This window comes from Malurus melanocephalus, unplaced genomic scaffold (genome assembly GCF_030028575.1).
Source record: "Malurus melanocephalus ecotype Western Australia unplaced genomic scaffold, MMel_1.1 scaffold_35, whole genome shotgun sequence".
Classification (NCBI taxonomy): Eukaryota; Metazoa; Chordata; class Aves; order Passeriformes; family Maluridae; genus Malurus; species Malurus melanocephalus.
The window spans coordinates 738944-755141 of NW_026623267.1; the positions used below are offsets into that span (position 1 = coordinate 738944).

Sequence of the window (16198 nt, forward strand, 5' to 3'; positions counted from 1 at the left end):
CCTGTTACTGTCAAGTCTTCTGAAATTTTAATAGAAGAACCACAGTTAAAGTCTCCTGCACTGTAATGAAAACCTCAACAGTTGGGCATTTTGCATGAAAGTTACAAGAAGAAAGAGGGAAGAGATGTTCCGTAGCCTCATACAAGTGTGAAGGAAAGAGGTAGAGTCCAAACCATGTGATGAAATTATATTTGAAATGGGAGGAAAAGGTGGAAGAATGTAAAACTTCTTCACTGGCTCAAAAAGAAAAAAAAAAATCTATATGGTCAATTATTAGAAGTTTTTTTTCCACTTCTACACAATAATATGAAGGATTTTATTATAGGTCTCCAAGATCATAAGGACCTTAATTAAAAATAAAAGATAGAAATTAACAGGTTGCCAGAGGAAAAATCACTAAAAACATTTAAACTGATTATACTAACATCTATTCTGCTACTATAAGAATAAAAGACTACTACTATTATTTTGAAAAATTGGTAWTGATTTTGAAAAATTCAAATTATACTGAAGCAAAAAGCAGTGCTATGACTGAAGTTAACTCAGATTAAGTAGTGCTTTCCAACTGCTCAACTCTGTAAGATTCCTCCAAGCTAAAATTTCTACTCTTCYGAGAGGCAAAGTCCCAATTGAATCCTCACATATAACAAAAGAGCAATCATAATCTAAAAATTGGACTTTTTCTGTAATTATTTGTGAATCATAAAAGATCTGAAAGCCTTGAAGTGTATTTTTAATGCATAAGCTTTGTGCTGTAGAAGAATCATTCAAAGAACCCCCCAAAAAGTTATTTTTAATTATGTATATATAATAATAAATTATTTCCCAGTAGATTTCTCATTTATAGCTCTGTCAAAGTATAAAACAGAAWTTTTTTTCCTGGTTTTGAACCCAACTATAAGACTTTTTAAAGTAATTTTGGATCTGTAAAATAAGATGTCTCATTTTCTAAAAATAAAATGATATCATTATATCATTCATTCTGTCTGTGCTAGCTATATTGGAACATAATTGACACGCTCAAACTATACATCTCATGCAATATAATACACTGAAATGACAACTTTTAGCACTATAGAACAACCTGAAATTYTCCAGAATTTATGATTCAGTTCGAAAACAATTCAATAAATCTGTCCTTTCATAAAGTTCCTGAACCAAAGGCAGCAAGCCAAGTATAAAAACTACTTTTTTTTATGAAGAATTTATCCATGAAGAATGGAGATACCTGGAACTTAGCACCTCCTCCTTCAAATATGTAACACTTATATCTTGAACTAACCTGAGAAGAGGATAAAATAYTGAATGAAAACTTGTGGCAAAGAAATCAGAGAGCTTAACTGGAGAAATTCAATTCAAAATTTAGTCATAGAGAAATGTCATCTATATTTGCTCTCCTAGTTAATATTCTCTGGTCTCTWTTTGCAACTCCAGAGACCAGTGTCTTTTTCCCAACTAGAATTTATTGTCAGTTGTCAAAAGAAAGGAATCACTGTACTAATTTTCAGTGCTACAAATTCAAAATTTTACCACAAATTCAAAAAGAAGCTACTTATTGCTTGGAGACCAATATCAGAATGCAGATGTGAACTGAGTAAAACAGTCAAAGAAAGAAAAACATGAGAAAACTATGGAAAAGGAGATTGAAAACAAACAAAGCCTGATTTAAACACTTCAGTATCTGTTCATGGTATAAAATTCAAATCCTGGGCCTAACATGATATGCTGAGCCCAACTCAGATAGCATTATCTTTATTTCATCTAGACTTTTTGAGTCACAGCAATTATGCAAAGTGACTAAGCATTGATTTAAAATGTTTATTTAAATCTTAGAATTTATTTGGTACTTTAAATCTTTATATAAATGGCGCATTTTCCTTTCTACACATATAAATATATCAAAATTATCCATTTGATTTATTMTTGGATTATGCATGTTACACATTACCTTTGCAAACATATATACTACAGCTTGTAACCTTGCTTTCTGAATGTAACTGATTGGACAGATGAAACATAMCAAACAGATAAAAATAACTTCTAAAAATGTTTTTCAATAGATATAGGTATTCTGGCAACTCCAACAACTGTCTTTGTTCTGTAGTCCATCTATTTCAATTAGAAAGTCCAGTTGAAAAAATATAGAATAATTACCCCTTCAAAAAATAAAGTAATAGAGTTTATTAAATTACTTTATAGAAATGAAAACCTTGACAATTTGAAATTATTTTCTAAAGGAATAGAAAGACTGAAAAGCTACTGGAGMATGTGAAATATTAACCATATGGAAACACCAACTGTGGTAACTGTCTAGCTGGAGTTCTTCAGTAAATTCTTTTGCCTCACTTTTGAGATCTGAAGTGGTCCTTGCCAATAAAATGCACCAATAACATGCATGTAAATAAAGGGCACAAGTGTGTAAATAAATTTCATGTATTCAAATAGATTATAAAGTAAGAATTGATAAAACCAAAGAATTTAAAGAAAAATTTTAACAATTGAGAAACTGAGAGAGACCAGTAAAGTTTATCGTCCAGATTAGGAAGTTGGACTACATCTTCCATATGAATTAACACAGCCTCTAAATTTTTTTGATTCCTAAGTAAAAACCATTTCAAAAGGCAAAATAAATTTTAATATATGTTTAGTTGTATAATTTTTATGCGAAAAAATAATATGTTTCATTCCATGTTATCAAGAGGAAAGGATGGGGAAAGCTACTGTTCCACACACTTTACTGCTGCAACTTGTTCAAATGCATTTTATTTCAAGATTATCTTAGTGTAAAGCTTAGGAAGGCCATACTAGCATTTTCTTAAGAATGCTTTAATGCTGAATAATAAAAGGCATATAAAAATGTGATTTAGTTTTGCTTCTGAAAAAATACTTCCACAGTATCTACCTCAATAACGGAAAATTAGTTCCAGATGATGATATTACCTAGCAAGCAATAAATCTAAGAGTTGAACATGCCTATGCAYTTATTCATGGGTAAAAATGTCCATTTATAGAGATGGACAGAAAGTCTAGCTAAATATGTTTGCTTTCTATAGATGTGTACTAGGTAGAATACATACACACATTTAAAGATAATGTAACTATAATACTCCCACACATTCTTCTTAAAAGTGTGAAGCCAGGCATAATCAACATCTGTTGCAATACCGGATTGTCATTTACTAGAAAAGCATGAAGAACAACCCTCCTAGTAAATATGAATATTTTGATTAGCACATGTTCTGTCCATCTGCTGAAATCTTAAAGCAAATTTAAACAAGACAAGTAAACATTTTTTTCAAGCTACTCATGTAGTTTTTACATCATTAAGAGGTTCCACTTGAATTAACTATAGTCTCCTATTTTAAATGACAGTGATGTGCAGAATATGTTTCATCTCAATCTTTGACCACGTCTATAGAGAAAGTGCTATCAAGCAATTMATCCTAATAAATAGAGAAGGGAAAACGACAACATTTTTAAACTTAAAAAAATGCTTATAAGAGACTGAATTCAACCGGCCTGACCAACTGAGAAAGTGYATTTTGAAGCACCTGTGATAATGCCTCCTTTAATCCTTTACAGTCAATTGTAATGTCATCTGGTGTGACATTACTTTGTTCCTTCAGTATATGTTGTCAATTTTGTCTTACTGCTTGCATTTTATTGTTAAAATTTCAAGGAAGATGAATGWCAAATAATATGTGTGTTTACACACAGAGAAATTCCTCTAAGAAAAAATCCCAGATCCACTATCAAAACAGGAGAGCTGACTCATATTGCTGTAGTAAAGAATAGATTTTGCTATAAAATCCTGAGTACTATTTATTTCATATTTTGAGGTAGACATATGCTACGGAAGAGGTAAACCRAAACCAAAACAAACACTGCCTATAGGCAAAACAGAGGTGCTTTATTTTACAAACCAAGGAAATAATGGGTATCAATCTACTTGCGTTACTTCTTAAAACATTCTGCATTTTGAAAACAATAGTATTCAAATGGCATTATCATAAAAGTTTTACAATTTTTTACAATTATACAAATCATAGACTGTTTTGAAAYCTAAATGCATAGTTGAAAGGTTATAAGTTAACTTACATGATCAATAAGTTCACGAACCATTCCATTCCACTGTCCGCTGGCATCTTCTTGGGCTCCATATTTTCCATCTTCCACCAGTCTAATCTCATAGGTAAAACCAAGGATAGTAGAGAGCTCCCTGAGGAGGTCAATGCAATAACCTTCAAACCGATCATTTCCATACAAGGGCTTGTCAGATTTCTTGAACATAACATATGGCTCTTCCTGAAGAATTAAAAAGACAGAATGGATAATGAGTGCCCCCACACCTTTCTTCTCATTTTAGCTTTAAGTAGGAGACACCCATGTGCATACAAATGCATACAGTCATGACACCGCTCCCTGCCCAAAGAAACAATATGAAAAGTAGAATTCTTTAAGCTTTGGTTATATGCATCTAAAGTCTACATATGTTTTCAAAGATTCTCTCTTTTTTTTTTTTTTTTTTTTTTTTTTTTTTTTTTTTTTTGGAAAACATTACACTCTAAACACTGTAGACATATCTTCAAGGAATTCATATAAACACTAAATTTAAATATGCTCCTTAATTGCATTACACAGTAATATCAAATGTATTGTTTGGATGGGCAATGTAAGCATTTTTAAATGCAGAAACAATGTACTTTGGCAACTGAAAAAAAATTAAAACCCCAAACATCAATCAAATATTTKAAGTATTAGATTTTACACTCTTATTTATACAAATGTTTAAACTGTTTTCTCAGTGTTTTGTTAGGCAAAGTGTAGAAAACCCACAATAGGAGGAAAACGTCCATGAAAGCACCTACTTCTCTGCTGCCTTAAGTTATAGGCTGCAATTTACAAGACTGCAGGAAAATCTGAAAAAAGTCTACTCATACAGTAAATTCTATGATAGACATTCCATGAAAACTTAATTAAATTTCTTTAAGCATTTATCTTCCTATGTTTAAAGCAAATTACAATGTAATTTTTTTTGCATTAAGTGGTGTGCAAACAGACAGCAAACAAATTCAAATGATTGGCAGAATAATCATAATTATAGGAAGAAAATTAACATTTATCAAAACATAGTATATTTACATCTTTTTCCCAATATAGGATAGCCTTTCTCAAATGAAAAGCTAAAGGGAAWAATACAGAAACCATTTGGTAATTTCCAACTCCAATATGGAGCCAATATTCAAGTTGTGTTTGTTAGGTAAAGTATGCAATTTGATTTTTGTTCACCTCTGGAAGAGACTCTTTTCAATTTTTATAATTAAAAAAAAAACAAAAAAAACAAGTAAGGTAAGATAAATCATAGCAGATCCAATCACTGCACCAAATACAAGACTTAATGAATAATCAGATAAACTCTCCGGGGCAATTTAAGAAAATTCTTAGAGTCTTAAAYCTCCACATCAGCACTGAGTGGGGTTAAAGGCATCTCATTCCACAGGCACATGACATCCTTAATAAGTCAACATTCTTGATGTAATCTTCTGCCTTGAGGTTTCCCATGATTTAAACATTATATCCACATAAAACTGGAACTTTAGTACATAAAATTTTACCCAAAGAAATGAAAAGGAGAATGCAGGGAAAAATCTTATTCTTAAAAGAACTGGGAGTATTCCCATTGAAACTAATAAGGTTACAGCCATATCTTCAAAAAATGCATCACTGATCTTCATACAATTGACAAGGAACAAACATGAAATAAATTGTCCAGCCAAACTATTAGGATGTTTTGACAGAAATTTCTCAAGCAACAGATAAGGAAATTACTCCAGAAGATCTCTTCTAGATGTAGTACTGATGAGAACAAAGACCTAACAGAAAACTCAAAAGTTGAAAGCAATTTAAATGACAAGGATCATTGAATAGTTCTTGAACAGCAGAGATGGCATAAGAGCAAAAACTATGTGTGAAAACAGGTGTTAATAAACTTAGGAAATTGATATGGAATATCTCAAAGAAAACAACTGTAAGAAAACCAGGGTTTTTTTCAGGTGAAATGAGAATTCCTTAAAGAAAGCACACTACTGGCCAAGCAGAAGCTATGCCAAGACAGAACACAGTGTGCTTGTTTTATCTGGGACAGCAGCAATTTTCTTCACGTTAACTAGTATGTTTTGGATTTGTGCTTAAATCCGTTTTATAATACAGGGATGGTTTAATTACTCCTGAGCAGTGTTTGCACAGCATCAAGGCCTGTTCTGTAGACAGGAAGGAATTCCAGTGTAGCTTCAAATACTCATGTGCACAGATCCTCAGAGTTGTTCAGATATTTRCAGTCTCACACATCCCTCAATCTCTGGAATCTTGGCAAGATTCTTGACAACATTTTTGTCTCTATCTTCCATTCCAAGCAATCCTGAGTTATCTGGGACAGAATTTAAATATGTGCAATATCAGGGAGGAAGTGTAAATCGTCAATTCTTGCTTTTAATTCTGCTTTACTTAATAAGCACAGCAGGATTTTCTTCACTGAGCAATCCAGCTCATTGATACATTCTTACATTTTTTTTCTATCAGATCATTACAGTAATCCTCAGACATTTTATCTGCTCTGCTGATACTTATGCTTTTTTATATTTCATTGCAAAAAAAAAAAAAAAAAAAAAAAAAAAAAAATCTTGCAACCCTTTCTGGAATTCTTAGCTCAGGCACCATACTAATTTATATCCTTTACTCTAACCAACTTGGATAATGGCTGCAATAGCATCTGTACCACTATTTAATAATTCTCAGCTTTTGCTGACAAGTCTGATCAATAAGTTATTAATATTGTCTTAATGCTTTTCCAATCCTACATTAAGTAATTTTCTTGCTGGTACTTGCTACTTTTCCTTCTAGTCTTCTACTGTACAAAAAAAAAAAAAAAAAAAAAAAAGTTTTTTCTCCTCAGATCTTTTCTTTGCTATGTAAAGAAATTTCTTACTTAACTTGAGCATGGCTGGCTTTGCCAGTTTGATCTGTAATAGCTTTTATTAATCCCTAAGTTTTCTCTAGTTTGCTTTTTCCKCCAGTTATACATTCTAAATACTGAACATGGAATTCATATATTCTGGACAAGTGCATGCAAATGGTGCTACAAGGCTTATTTGCTCAAGTTTTAAATTTATAGAATGTGCTAATGTAAAACTGGTTGCTAAATACACTCTCAGAAAAGTGTCTAAGCATTAAATGTAAAATCACCATTGTTTCTTGCTGGGTTATCACTTCCACCAAAATCTTTCACTAGGACAATTATCATTGATTAGGCAGACAGTGTTTTTATACTGAGTGATTTATAGATTGGCATCTGGTTTATATTTAATTTAMCATGGTTCACATTTTATTTTTTTCCCTTCAGTTTCTGAAAACTTAACCCGTAAAAAACTACTAGACCACATCCCAAAGCGAGTATTCTTTGAACTCTTCTAAACAGTTTCAGTGGAAATTAAGTGTTTCAACTGGACACAGGAAAACAAAGAAACACCTTCCCATTAGGATTTTTAATATTGCTTGGAATGACATGGGTAGCTTGAAACAAAAACTCRCTGCATAAACACTGACTATAGAATGAATCCTCGAAGAAACAAGTTTCCAGAAAACATTGTTACTCTAAATTAACAAAAGGTCAGCTTGTTACAAAATTTTAAGATTAAAGTCATCATTTAATGTCTCATAAGACTAAAATACCTTCAGGGAAGAAGGATACAGAAGACCCCCATCCCAAGCCAGATAAGTACTGAAAGTGAGAATGCGGATAAACTACAAAATGCAAAAAATAATTTTTCTGAGAAAATTTACTGCAAAGTAAACTTAGGAAAACTTCTGAAAAACTTCTAAAACTTCTGCAAACATGCTCATGAGCAACAGTGAAATCAAAGGTAGATTAAAAACTATATCAGCAATTAGAAGGTAAATCTTTGAAAAGAAATTAATATTGTAACTTTACAGACTGGTTTCAGTTTTTAAAATGTATAGTTAATGCTTGAATGAAAGCACACATTCTAAAAAAAAACAGTTTCTAAACATTTTCTTTTTCTCTTCAGATTTACACAACAAATACTTACTTGAATTATTCCTGTTAATTATATTATATTTCAACCACAAAAATGTTACTAGAAATTACAAGTTTTAAATTTCAAGTTCTTTTCTTTTTTATGAATATTTATCAAACATTCCTTCTAATTCCTTCTAATTCCTTCTAATTCTATTCCTATTTCAAAGCATTTTTTTTCAGGGAAGTATAATAAAAAAAGTAATTTCACTTTTCAAATGTGAAGTAACAAAAAACCACTAAATTTGAGAACATCACACACCTTTCATAACTTTCACACATTTCTTGGAAAAATTAAACTTGACAACTGTGAGCTTTTCYGAGCTTTGATGTAAACAGATACAGAAAAGTATATAAAAGCTACACAGGAAAGGAAACAAGCATTTATTTCAGCAGAACAGGGCAAATGAACCAGAGTGATAATATGTACAGGCTGATATGCGATTAGCATAAAAAAATATAAGCACCATGCACATACCTTTATAAACATGGAAATTGAATTTCAAAGTTAAAAATCTTTCAAATAGAAAGTAGAATATATACAAGAACAAAAATGTTTAGTTATTTACATCTGAATCTACAGRAAAAAAAAATGTATCAGAGTTCTGGAAGGAGTCAATTTAGGAGAATYAAACTATAAGGAATCCTTATTACTGAAGTTGAAAGTTTGTTCTCTGCAGGATTTTTGTTTGGTTTGGTTTATCTAAATGTAGAATATTCATGAAGTAGACTTTTAAATGAAACAGAAATTCTGAAGTTTCAATCCAGATGGTTTTACAATAAAATAAAGGAGTGGAATCAAAAAGATTGATATAACCAAAGATATGGTTATAAAAGATGAAACCATCACACTTATTATTTTTCAAATGTTTACCCCCTCTCCCCTTAACAAAATCTGACTATCTCTCCAGTGGACATGCTCACTTGACATTTGTRGCTGATATGGGATCAGAACTTGGAAATCAGGTGTTTCTTCACAAAAACTACACATAGATAAATTTCTGAGGATTTTGCAAGATGAGAACCTGTTTCCAGAATAAAGCATAGAATTGTTGAGAAAATCAAGGAATAATCTTTCAGCTAGCTACCTGAAAAATTCATTATGAAGAATTTAAGACAAGAAGGAGCACATAGTTTTGTCTTTATTTGCAGCAGATGAATTTATGAATCATAGTTTATTTTTTATTTTTCCTATCAGTGTATTTTCTTCYTCAGTAGACTCAGCCACCACTGAAAATACAGGGTGTAGTTACAGCTGTAAAGATCATAATGACTGCAAAATATAGGAGGAAAAAGATATAGTTCCRAATTTTGAGAAACAGAATTAAAAATAATAGAAATATTGGGATATTTAAATGAAAAGTGTGTATTAAAGCAAACTACAGAGAAAAATGATTAAGGCTCCACAGCTGGCAGTATACTATAGACTATTGTAGGGAATTCTTAAAGTGAAAAAACCAGCATAGAAAAACCATATGAACAGCTTAAATGAAAGAATTGCCCTTTTTTTAAGCAAGATTTTGCAGGCTCAAAAAAAGAGAGAAAATTAAACTGATGATGAAGAAGGTAAGTTTTTAGGAGGTTTAGCATTTTATATTATTCCCTTGYACTGCTACAAAATGAATATTCAGCAATATGCTTTCTGTCCAACAGAAATGTAACTTCTAAGCACAAAAAAGATAGAACTACAAAATAGAGCTAGTACATGTATTTCTGTACCAAAAATGGTTTGGATTCATTTTGCTATTCTGAATAGAGCTCTTACAATTTGTACCACTTCTTCTGAGTACCACTCTTCATAGCTGAAAAGTGTACTRCAATTACCAAAACTTTTACTAGACAATAACAAGCAAATAAGGCAGCTACAAGTGAGCAACTTGTAACACCAATTTAAAGTCCTCATATTTCTTTTATTTATTGCATTCTTTAGATACCTGCAAAGAGGATGGATACTTATTAAAGACCAMTAACCAAAAGTTAACTCTTAAGAGGAAGGGTATCCTTGAATACAGAAAGCAGCTGTTCTCTCAAATCTCAGGAGTCTTCTCTGGTGAGCTTTACCAGATTAAAGTCGATGCCGATTGGCAGCACTGCTATTTCCATTTGTGCCATTTACCATTTCTCGGACTAGTTATTTCAGTCATGCTAGTATCATATATGAAACCAAAAGCAAACCTCATGAACGGACAGATGTTAATACACAAACAAACTTGAAACAYCCTAAGTTATTGTGTGTTTCTGATGTAATCTTGCAGGGACTGATCCTCATCCCAGTATTTTTATCACTGATCTGGAATCAAGAGTACTTTGATGGTTATGGAAGTGTGCAATAAAAAAACCTGGTTCACTACTGAGTATTGAAGGGAACTGGTCACTAGCAGAGACAGAACTTTATTCTGTAAAACAGTAGTTCTAGGCGCAATTAGGTTCACATGAATCAAAGTTGTACATCAGTGAAAAGAACAAAGAAAAATCCTGGTCAGGATACCTGGGTRCAAAGCAACAGTAGTATAGTGAGCATGAGATGTCAAACGGAATCAGTAAGGAAGTTTACTAGATAATGCAGTAGTACTCACATACAGGAAACTTGTGAAAACCAATGGGAAGAAAATTGACAGATTAATACTCTGGGAGACATGTTTTTACTATGAGAAACTAAAAGACATTCATTTACATTTTATTAAAAAAAAAAAAAAAAGAGAGAGAGATTATATGTTTACAAACTATAGCTTTAGTGTACCATTACTATAATGAATATACAAGAGAAAGTTGTTATAAAACTGTTGGTCTTAGTATAAAAAGAACGTATATCTGATATATAAATAAGCCATGTTCAAATTTATATATCTGATATGTATTTTACAWGTAGTGGAAGAAATGAAACAAAGGATTTAAGAAGGTTTTCTATCATTTGTAAACAGACCTTGTAAGCAATGAAAAGTTACACACTAGATGWAACTATATGACTTATATTACATAAAATGTTAAAAGCACACTGGCATTTGTATCTATGTACCTGTAAAAATTCATTCTAGCTTGAAATGTCAAAACATATGTTGGTAGGTAAAAGTTTCTTAATAAAGTATACAACTGTTGGGAAGTTGATTCCTTTKTGATATCTGCAAATTCACAATAATGGTGGCAGCAGACAAACATAGCAGACACACTTCTAGAAAGTTTCTAATTTGTACTGAAATTAAAATTATTATTTCAAAATTATTGTAAGACTAATTAACACTTATTTTCACATAAATAAATGTATTTAATTATAAGKAAAAATACCTCAGTCACTGCTGTGAGTTGGCCAACAATGAAAATAAAAAGAAGTTACTCAAAATTCTTCTGTTCTAGTTCAAATGACGGATCAATTAAATATGTGTATGACTAAAAATTTAGTCTCAATAATTGAGTAACAACAGCGTTAAATAAATGTTAAATACTTTGTACTTTCCTTTGAGTTATTAGAATAGCAAACAAAAGCAATAAATTTTTGCTGGTTAAAATCATCAGGCCAACAGACAAAACATTTTTTTAAACCAATATCTTTTTTCCTCTTGTATGGTGCTGAAGTAAGTAGCTTTGTAAAGTAGAAAACATTTTATTCAATCATGATCAATTAACATAACTCAAAAATAGGGATAACTTGCTTATTATTAAGATAATAATATTATTAAGATAAGAGCAAATATCCATGACTGGCTTAACAATTGGAGTTCACTTATGACACAGTAAATTCTAAGTAATGGTAACACACACTGCAGACTGTTCATTATTATTGCAATTAGTGTATCACATTCTATTAGTTGTTCTGCATAACCTATATCTGAAAAAGCAAATTTAATTGCTTACCAAGATGGTAGTGACAATTAAAGAGCGATTGGACAGGGAATCTGTGATGTTTGCTGGTTTCCCTTTCTGATTCTCTGTCATGTTAAGGCCGCTCAACGGATCCCAAGTTCCAACCTGTAAAACAGGAAATAACTGTGTAAATTGACCATTAGTTACATTTCAGCATCTAGAAAAGAACATTATAAGGAAAAAAACAGATTGCTACAGGGAAAAAAATGGTTGCTAATAGTTATTATTAATTTTCTTCYATTTTTCTCTGTCATTGCATTTAAAGTCTGCTTATTTAAAATATGATTACCAATACCTCAAATTATGTTTTGTGAAGTGTGACATTAAGTGTAAAAATCACATAAAAAATATCTAAAGCTACTCTTAATACCTAATTTTCCATTTTTCAAAATAAACCATATCTGAAGATAACAGGCAGATATTCATTTGCAGAGCAGAGAGCATTGTCTCTATGAAAAGATTTACCTTTTTCTGTGATCAGAGAGAACAGCTGGACAAAATATGTTTTGGAGAAAAAGTRATGGAGAAGATAGAAACAGGCTAAGTGCAATAACTTAATTCATTTACAGRTAAGTCTTTGACACATTAGTATACTTTTATATTTTGAAATAAAGTCCATAGGATTTTTATTTAAGTAAGAACATCCAAGGTTATGCTTGAAGGTTCAGGTCAAAGACAGCCTTACATACTAAGTAATGATGCTTATCTGTAATTTATCTGCATTTTCATCTCTAGACAATGGTCAAGCAGTAAATATAACTAGCCATTTTAAAAATCAGAATGTTCATATTATTCCACTGTCTTTTACAAAAACCCACAAATCTGACTTACTTTGGTTTTAAATAGAATTTTAAACATAATTTAAAATATTAAACAATAACAATAATACAAGGAAAAGATATTTTAAAACTACACCTAGACAAAAAATAAGAATTTCTGAAAGGATTCTTTGTGAATATATACGTGTGCATATAAACATACACCATTTTTAAAATAATCTTTTCAACTGTCTCCTGAGAGACTGTTTGCATACTTTTAAGTGATTTGTTGCCACAGGGCTGTAAAGTAAGTTTAGGATGCAATGCAGTGTGGATAAAAAGAGTTCCATTTCTAAAAGTGAGACTACAGCAGAGCATGAATCAGTGGATGCTGTAATAGAGAAAAGACAAATTTGATCTCTTCYTCAATTTTCTGTTCCACAGGAATCAATATTTTATCTTTCTTCCTTGCTTAAMACTCAGCTCCAAGAAGTCACTCTTTTGAACCTGGCCATTCCGCACCTCGTAAACTGATCAAAGAATCATGAAGGGGAGAAAGAATATGCGTGCCTCAGAAATACAATTGGAAAATAACTTCTCACACATCATCTCAAAGTAAAATCAAGCCTTGCTACCAGAAAAACTCTCTCTCATTTACAGTTTTAATGCCATTTAATTTGGTGAATTGAAAGGCTTTCAGAAAACACAAAATGTTCAGCCTTACAGCTTKGGCACAATTAAGAAATTATAAAAGGATTGCTACCATTTAATTGCAGTGTTCTGTTAATTATGACAATCACAGTGTTTGTTTTACTTCAAAAACCAAACCACAGTAGAATAACAAGGAATGACAAAGAGCAAAACTTGAGCTTGTCATGGAGTAATTGAAGCTGAACTAATTTCTCTATAAGATATAACTTCAGGTACACAAGTAACACAAAAATGTCTAAGGAAACACCATCAACTTATCTGATGGATTTCAAATCCTAAATCAATTAAATCWWATGCTTCGTTCAAGTTCATGTTCACAATTCAAATTTATRTTTGCATTGMTAACTAAAAYACWTCCTCTCCTACTTTTTAACATAGYCACAGCCACAAGTAAAAGAATATCAACTGTTAAAATTTGGATTTTATATAACTACAGACAATCTACTGAATGTCAAAATTAGATGTTCTTTGGATTATCTTATTGATGAGCTCAAACTCAACAATTTGCACCACAGCTTCTTTTATATATTACTTATATATATATATACCTTATATTTATATGTAAATCATACAAACAGGTTTTTTATAGAAAAATTCTGCATAAATAGTGCAGCAAGGTAATTATTTTCTATTTATTTCAGCAGTGTKTTAAGTAGCCTTTTGAACTGAATAGAATTGTCATTGTGCTTTTACTAGAAAAGTTTAAACACCAAAAAATGCAGAAAAAGCACATCAAGGTAGTMTGCAACTGAAATTCAAACAAGCTACAATTTAATTTAATGCATTACATTTATTCTAAACAAACGTACAAAATTTCCAAATGTGAAAAAAAAGTGAAACAGGTATCCATAGTTTAGAGAGAATGTTCACAGAGTAAACAGAGTCCCAGGAAGTGACTAYATTGTCAAGCCCTCAATCTCCTATTCTTTTCAATTCCCCTAAATGGCTAMACTTCTCTGAAGCCAACTAGCCAATCAGAACATTTCAACACTTTTTTATCCTAAGTACAGGATCCAAAGCAGGTGGTCCATAGTGAGACAAAGAAAAATTATGGAAAGAATTACCTTAGGCAAGAATCACCTTTTTTAAGTTGAAACAATTCCAAGAGCTACACTCATCRTGAATGTCATATTCTGTAAGACAGTAATTGGGCCGTCCTCAAGGACATGGAATACAATTTCCCAGCTACATGGGAATGGTTAAAAACTTGCATCCAAGCTTTCACATTCTCAGCTTTAAGGTAACTACCAGGATACTGCAGTCCCTCAAAAGCAGATCTTCCCTTCCAGCTGGACATCCCCACCCAGAACCACTTTGCAGCTCTGCAGCCTAAGGAGGCCTTGATTCTATGTAAGCACTGCTTGGCAATTTCTGAAACATTCCTGTGTTATCAACTCTGTTTTTCAGCTCAAATCCAAATCACAGCTCCATACAAGCTTATAGAAGGAATTTAACTCTGTCTTAGCCAAAACCATTACAATACTTCCCCACGCTCCCCCAAAAAAACATTGTTGCATACTCATGTAATTTAAAATTTGCTGAGTTTGCATATGCTCTARAGCACTTTACTGAGTTTCAGTCTCAGGAGATGGGAGTCACAAAAAATCAGTAACTTTCTTAGTTCTGCATGTTTGAAAAGTGATATATCTTCATGAATACATAAGTGCACTTTCAAGTATTATTCTTTTTTATTTTTCTTCAAAGTTCTCCTGTGAAAATTAACGTTATTTTTGCTCTGAGTCAATCAAAATTGAAAATGACTCACAGTGAAGTGCCACAAGCATTGTATTAGGAAGGATCATTGCCTTTCTGCAGTTGTACCAACAAACTAAGCAGCCAAAACCCAAACCACATTCAACTCTCAAAGAGTTGTCAAATCTATCTATGGTGTATCACCTTTATTTAATTTTGTGGAGCAGTCAGTAGTGTGGGGATTTCACCAAGGAAATAATTATTCTCCATTAGGAATAATATTGTTTCTTCATATTTCTGTATATCACATTTGCAAATTGCTTAATTTATTTTGCTTTCTTCACTAATATTAATATTCACACCTTCTTTATCAAATATAACATTAATAAGAATACTTCAATACTTCTGGATCTCATAGATTTAYTATGTCTTTATTTTTTTCTCTTTTACAAAACCTGTTTTTCATGCTATTGACTTTTTTTTTCCCCAGATCATTATGAAAGATACAAAATGAAACAAGATCTTACTTTGATATGCTGGACAATGAACTACAACTAATTTTGTGTCATTTATGTTCACCCTGCATGAAGGTTTCTGAGAAAGGCTTCAAGCCAGTTGTAATATTTCTTATTCAGGATATGTGATTTTTCTTGAATGACAAATTTTCATATCAAAAGTGGTATTAAATTCAGGTATTTGTTATCTCCTTGAAGTATAAAATAATTTTCCTAACAATGTAGCCTCAGTGCAAAGACTGATTGACTGCAATTTAAATTATAATTTATTATGCYGGAGTGTCACAGTTTTGGATTTTCACTGTGCTTAATCATGAATAGCTTCAGTCTGTCCAGAGTGACTGTAATAAAATTTTGTGGTAYATTACATTAGCAGCACTCCAATCATCTCTTAATTTTGTCATTTTCATCTTAAAAGGAGCTATCATTTTTGTCAGATGTGAATTTTTATTTGGAAACACATACTTCTTATTGACTGATGTCTGATTATCACCTCTCATTCAAGAGTTTCAGGAACAAGTATCTTATGGAAAATCTGGGATTGCACATGACATTTTTTTACATCAATGAGG

The 16198-nt window shown here is 31.7% G+C and overlaps 1 protein-coding gene across 3 annotated transcripts in view; it reads right to left on the reverse strand.

The window, feature by feature from the left end:
* GRIK2 (glutamate ionotropic receptor kainate type subunit 2) overlaps nt 1-16198 on the reverse strand; it is a 358136-nt gene that overhangs the window by 148154 nt on the left and 193784 nt on the right. For all 3 annotated transcript variants that reach the window (XM_057364086.1, XM_057364085.1, XM_057364087.1), the window contains exons 10-11: nt 11942-12055; nt 4099-4305 (exon numbers count right to left, since the gene is read on the reverse strand). In XM_057364086.1, the coding sequence (XP_057220069.1) occupies nt 4099-4305; nt 11942-12055 (321 nt within the window). The remainder of the gene's footprint in view (nt 1-4098; nt 4306-11941; nt 12056-16198) is intronic.